The 6,764-nt window shown below is 37.2% G+C and overlaps 1 protein-coding gene across 1 annotated transcript; it reads right to left on the bottom strand.

Annotated features, from left to right (window-relative positions):
* Positions 1–1,120: 1,120 nt before the first annotated feature.
* LOC113352475 lies at positions 1,121–6,434 on the bottom strand. Its single transcript, XM_026596289.1, has 8 exons — positions 6,259–6,434; positions 5,851–6,163; positions 5,286–5,393; positions 4,715–5,111; positions 3,195–4,628; positions 2,574–3,086; positions 1,705–1,773; positions 1,121–1,488 (listed from the first exon to the last, which is right to left on the bottom strand). Exons 1-8 carry the CDS (start codon positions 6,432–6,434, stop codon positions 1,121–1,123), a joined length of 3,378 nt encoding a protein of 1,125 aa, XP_026452074.1.
* Between the last annotated feature and the right edge of the window lie 330 nt (positions 6,435–6,764).

Below are 6,764 nucleotides of genomic sequence, written 5' to 3'. Positions count from 1 at the left end.
TAAATACATAGATTATGTTGATGTCGTATTTACGAAGTTCAAAAGATAAGCATTATACTTCATAATATAATTCCTTGATACTTTGATCATAATGATATGACCAAGTATAATCACTAGAGTATTATATGTACAGCTTCGCATGTTATGCTTTCAATATAATATGACTTGAAAGATACGTTGGGAATGGAAACAAGTCAAGCCAGTATTACTAACCTCAAGTGGAAGGATGATGTCTTCGTCGCAGACGTTACTTCTTCACATTCTTCAGGTCTTCAGAGTAATACTTGTACGTCTAAACATTCCTCGACTTTCTAGTCTAACCTAAACGAAGTTGACTCTAGTAACTAATCAAGCGACTCTAGATGAGTTTTGATATTAAAATATGACAATCAAACTTGACATACCAATGCTTGGTGTGCAACCAAGTTATGCTCTAACAATGTTCAACTTCAATTTCAATGTGTATTAAAGGAAATGGTGGTGGTGATGGTGTTGGGGTTGGTGGTGAAGGAATGGATGGTGTTGGTGGCGAAAGAATGGATGGTGTTGGTGGCGAAGGATGACTGAGTATTAATTTGGTTAATGTTAGATCCAGTTTCAAAGATTCGGATGAAAAATTTAATTTAGTTATGTTGAAAACACGGAGGGGAAATTTTGGGCGGTGGTGGAAGGTTAAAGGAGGTATAGGTGGTGGTGATTTTCCTTCAATCTTCTTCACTGGTTACGTTAAAATTGAATTTCATATTGGAAACATATTGAGAACACAAAGGAACAAACGCAAATGTGTTTGCTCCTGGTTTCGTCCAAAATTACGAAATGCTAAGAGAGAAACGGAAATACGGAGGGGGAATGTTGTCCTTTCAATCGGTACACCAAATTTTGGTTGCCAACACCAAATAACACCACTATCGCTTATATTATATAGATGTTAAAATTGAATTTCAGATTGGAAACATATTAAGCAAATAGAGGAATAAACGTGAATGTGTTTGCTCCTGGTTTCGTCCAAAATTATGATAGGCTAAAAGAGAAACGAAAATACGGAGGGGAATGTTATCCTTTCAAAAAAAAATTATAGATAAGAAAAAATTTACTAACAGTACTGATAAAGTAAAGGTGCCTACCACAATCGAGGACTTTGAGATTTACCTCTAATTGATGATAGTTTTAGGAGGTCTGGCATAAAGTCATCTTTAATAGTTTTACAACAGATGATTTCAAAGTTTTTGAGACACAAAATAAGTTTATCTATGCTGGCATTTGTTCTCCAGCTGGTGTTTCTTTTGCTTCCCTTCAGAACTTCCATGATGCAGTGATTGCTTCCTAGGAGATTGAAAGATTTGCAGTTCAGTTGAGAGGCCCAGTCTAAAGCATCTTGAGCTGCTGTGCAGTCACCTTCTTCTTTTCCATGACTTCTGATTCCTCTTGTTCTTCTGCCAAGTATCTCACCTGAAGGAGCTAGAATACACACACCAACTCCTGTTAAGACTGTAACATGATTATGCAATAACATAAAAGCAAAGGAAACTTTCCTTGAGAGAGTCTGGCCTATGGAAACAGAGCTTCTAGGAGTTAGTCTATTGCTGCTAACAAGAGAGAGGTTGCAAGTTTCATTTAAGTGACTTAAGATTAAGGTGCTGGTTTGCCTAGGGCAAGGGATATTTTTTTTTGAAATTCAGATCATATCTAGCTTTCCAAATATACCAGCAAATGGTAGCACAGAGTTCATCCCAAGTTCCCCACTGAGTCCTGGCATTGTTTCTATTAAACCAGCTAAGACACCAATCATTTAGATTATTGTAGTTAGAGCTAGAATTGTCAAGGTTCATAGAGCAGTGAGCCCATACAGCCTTGGAAAATTTACACTTCATTAGAGCATGTTCACCAGTTTCAGCATGCTCTTTGCATAAAAGACAGATTGGATCAATATGTCTAGCAAATCTAGCTTGATGAGCATTGTAAGAAAGAATGTTGTTTTTCATCTTCTAGCTAAAAAATTTAATTCTAGGAGAGACATGCATATTCCAAATTTTCTTAACTAAATGATCAGTCTGTTGAGAGTTCTTCTTATCCAATAAATTGTATAAAGATTTGCTGGTGAAAGTGCCCTAAGGGTTATCAATCCATCTCAGGATGTCCTCGGTTTCTCTATTGGGAGTTATCATGAGAATTTGGTTAACAATTTTCCAGTCAAATAGACTAGTAAGAATAGAAACATTCCAACCAGTTTCAGTCATTAAGTCACTCACCAGATTAAAATCATTATTATTTTCAGAATTCTCTAGAATTAGAGGGTTTCCTAAAGAATCAACAATCCATCTATCCTTCCAAATATGGATACATTTACCATTGCCTATTTGCCAGATACTATACTCTTTAAGAATCATAAGACCCTGGTGGACACCTTTACATGCCCAAGAGGATCCATCATTGCAGATAGAATGAAACGGATTTGTGTTGGGGAAGTCTTCCCCTTCATAGTTTTAGTGAAAATAGAATTTGGTTGGTGGAAGAGTCTCCAACCATTCTTAGCAATAAGGGAGATGTTCATTAAGTCAAGTTTTTTTTGATACCATTCCCTCCTTTCTCCTTGCTTTTATATAAGCCTCTCCAACCCTTACTATACATGCCTTTCTTAGTACCAAATTTCCCCCACCATAAATCTCTAATAATTCCAGTGATTCTGTTTATGGTAGTTTTAGGAAGAATAAAAGTGGACATAGTGTAAACAGGCAGGGATTCTAGAACATATTTGGCCATAACTTCTCTGCCAGGAGGTGACATAGATTCACCTTTCCATCCCTTAAGCCTATTCCCCATGTTCTCAGCCAAATTATCAAAGCATTGGATTTTAGAATTTTTAGTAAATAAAGGGCCACCTAAATATCTATCATTCAATCTAATCTTTTTTACCTTCATAATATCAATAATGTCTCTCCCTAACCTACCCTGAACATGAGGAGTAAAGAAAATACCAGATTTAAAGTAGTTAATCATTTGGCTAGAGGTTTTTCCATACTCGTATAGCTCAGCTAGAAGATTCCTACTATTAGAAATAGAAGCTTTTGTAAAAATTAGGCAGTCATCTGCAAAGAGAAGATGGTTGATATAGGGGCAGTTTTTATTTATTTTAAAACCATATATGAGACCTTTTTGTTCAGCATTGGACAGGGTGCGAGAGAAAGACTTCATACATAAGATAAACAAATAAGGAGACATAGGATCTCCTTGACGAAGACCTCTAGTAGGTTTAAAGGGTTTACAGGAAACCCCGTTCACAAGGATGGAGGAGTGGGTAGTACTGATGCATTGAAAAATTAGAGAGCACCAGGCTTCACAGAAGCCCATTTTTCGAAGGATGGCAATCAGAAAATCCCATTCGACCCTATCAAAGGCCTTTGACATATCAATTTTTAGACCCATAAAAGCAGTCAATCCTTTCCTTTTCTTTCTCATAGCATGAATTATCTCATGAGAAATAAGAACGTTGTCTGAGATAAGTCTTTGCTTGACAAAGGCAGATTGATAGGGGGAAATCAATCTTTCAAGGAATGGTTTAATTCTATTAGCAATGACCTTCGAGATAATTTTGTAAACAATATTGCACAAACTTATAGGCATGATGTAGTCACTAGGCCCATTGGGATGCTGGACTTTAGGAATAAGAGAAATGTGAGTTTTATTCAGTTGAGTCAGCATATGACTACTGTTAAAAAAATCTTGGACAGTTTCTATGACATCCTTTTTAACGGTACCCCAATTTTTCTGGAGAAAACAGGAAGGAAATCCATCAGGCCCTGGGCTAGAGTTGGGAAGCATCCCAAAGAGAGCATCATGGATTTCGGCTTCAGTAGGGGACTCCCTCAGACTCAAATTCTCAGAATCTGATATAGAGGTAGGAACTAAGTTAACAATGTCATGATTAATGACAGGCCTAGTCGTAGTTAGGAGAGTTTCAAAATAATTGTTTAAACAGTGAGCTATCGTATCTCTATCTTCAACCCAAGTGTTATTTTGATCATAAAGGCATGTTATTCTGTTTCTTCTTTGCCTAATTACACCATTCTGGTGAAAGTAGTGGGTGTTTTTATCTCCTAACAGAATTGTATTTTTCCTACCTTTGATTTTCCAGAGTTCCTCTTCATAATCATGAAGTTTTTGTATTTCAGCTTTTGTGTCTAGAAGATTTTGATCATTTAGTCTAACCCTGGGGTTGGACATAATTTGATCAAGTTTCTTATTCATAATATTTATATTATTTTTAATATTTCCAAAGTCTAGCCTATTCCATCGACTAACTTCTCTTTTAACAATAGCAAGTCTATTGACAAGGACAAAAGATTTTGAACCATGGAAGTTGGTTCCCCAGGAGGAGGCTATAATATCCCTACATGATTGTTCCTCCTGAAAAATACCAAAGAATTTAAATGGCCTACGACCATCTTGGAAAGGAATACTAGTATCCAGCAAGCCTCCATGATTAAGGTGTCCAAGGCTATCATTGGGGAAAAGGGTAAGCCAAGAGCCATTGGCCATACCCCTATCAAGTATTTCTTCAATGAGATTTTCTCCTTCTTGGTGGTTAGACCAAGTAAAAGGAAATCCCATGAAGACAATATCATTCAAACCTAAAGAGTTGAACATAGAGGAGAAAAGTCTAATGTCATTGCCACTAGCAGGATTACCTCTTATTTTTCATTGTGGTTTAGGATACCATTTAGGTCTCCTAAAACAAGCCAAGGCAAGACCATAGAGGTCCCCATCTGGTTAACAACTTTCCAAGAGTCAATTTTCCTATGGTCTTTGTACGGACTACCACACATACAAGTAAGCATCCAGTCAAAATTGGTTTTGTTATCCCAAACTTTACAGTTTATTTGGTTATCATCTTTATAAAGCACCTGAACTTTAACACTGTTATCCCAAGCAAGCACAAGACCACCAGCTTTACCAATAGGGTCTTGGAAAATAAAATTATAGTACATGGAGGTATGCATGGTTTTTCCTACAAAATCATGGAATTGTTTTGTTTCACAGAGAAATAAGATGTTCGGTTCATGTGAGTTTATGAGTTTTTTCAAGTTCTGTCTAGTATGAGGGGGACCTAGACCCTGGCAATTCCATAAACATGATCTTAATGAATTGCCAGAAGCAAGACATTATAGGATAAGGTAGTTTCATGAAATTGTTTAAAGTTATACTAGAGGTGATTATGAAAAAAAAAAATGTAATCTAAAGTGGTTGCACAGTAAAAAAGATTGTTTTTTGGAGGAAATCATATTAACCTGGCTAGCACCAATCTCCAAACGATTTGCAGGCAAAGAAGCAGCAGCTTCAACCACTTTAGTTCCAGCATCTCTTACAAGTCTCCTCCCCTTTGCATCCTTGACCGCCTTTGAGACTTAATGAACTTAGATCTTTTACTCAAAATTGGGGTTTTACCAGTAGAGCCTTCTTGAAAGGTAAGGGAAGGCTCTTTAGAGAAGTTAGGGTTCGGGAGAGATTCGTCAATTGGATTTAAGGTTGGGATCAAAGTTTGTTTTTGCTTCTTCTGAGGGGTTTTGGGGGTTTGATCAACTTCTCTGTTTTGCTTATCAAGGGTGTTTGAAGATTCTATCAAGATGGGGTTTTCTGATGGTTTCCTAGATTTCGATTTTTCTATTTCTTCTTCTAAGAATCGAGATATGGGTTTTGAGGTGAAAGGGTTTGTGGGTATTTGGGGAAAGGACCGAAACCTGGTGCATAAATCGGATCAGAAACGGGTATCTCAATTTTTGGCCTGGATTGAAAATGGTTGTAAGCGTATTGTTCAATATTTTGAGAAGGGAGCAATACAGACTTGTTGTTTACTATGACACGATGATGGTTCTCAGAAGACCCTTGAGGGGAAGGATCTGAGACCTGGATCGTAGCCTCCGAGAGCTTAATTTTGGCAACATACTGATGGGTTTCAGGTTTCTTGGTATGCACATTCTTGTCATAGCTAATAATCACATCCTCCTCCATCTGACTTAGAGCAGCAAATGGGTTTGCTGGGGGCTTACTTGTAGAAGGTTTTTTACCATTGAGATTGAAACCAGGAGAGTTGAAAGATGGATTTACCAATTGAGATGTTGACAGAGCTCTCTTGGATGCTAGAATCTCCCTTCTTTTTGGAGTGCAACTAATATTTGAGTGATCAAGATAACAACAGAACTGACAAGGCTTGAAGGGATGTAGAGCGTAAGAGAATTATATTCATGTTTTAACACCATCTACCAAACAATCTGAGCCAAAGGGAGTGTTTTTGTGACCTCCACCCCCACCATTGTTTCAACATTCTTTTCATAATAATCTCTTCCATAAGGATCCTTGAATAATATTAACTGACCAGCAGGTTTTGCGATTCCTTCCAAAGCACTGAAGGTGATATAATTGTTTGGAACTCTATTCATTGTGATGCTTAATCTTATTCTTTCAAACTTGTCATCTTTAATTTTATGTACTCCTTCAAAAGGTATTTGGATCATGGCTAGTATGGAGTCATAAACCAGCCAGGGTTTGGGGTAGTTAACAGCTAAGATATCAGTTGCATGATTAAAATGAAAGTGAAAGAAGTTTTTCTTCTTCTGGAAGGGGGTGACTATTACATCTTTCTTCAGATTTCAGTATTTCCTTGCATAAGTTTGCGCTTCCTGGTAGTTGACATTTGTATTACTATGAAGTTTACCCACAACACACCAGTTATCATCTTGAGGAGGACTAGGTTTGAGATAAGCTTTTCC

The sequence above is a fragment of the Papaver somniferum genome, chromosome 2, assembly GCF_003573695.1.
Source record: "Papaver somniferum cultivar HN1 chromosome 2, ASM357369v1, whole genome shotgun sequence".
Lineage (NCBI taxonomy): Eukaryota > Viridiplantae > Streptophyta > Magnoliopsida > Ranunculales > Papaveraceae > Papaver > Papaver somniferum.
This window is presented reverse-complemented; position numbering and strand designations above follow the sequence as displayed.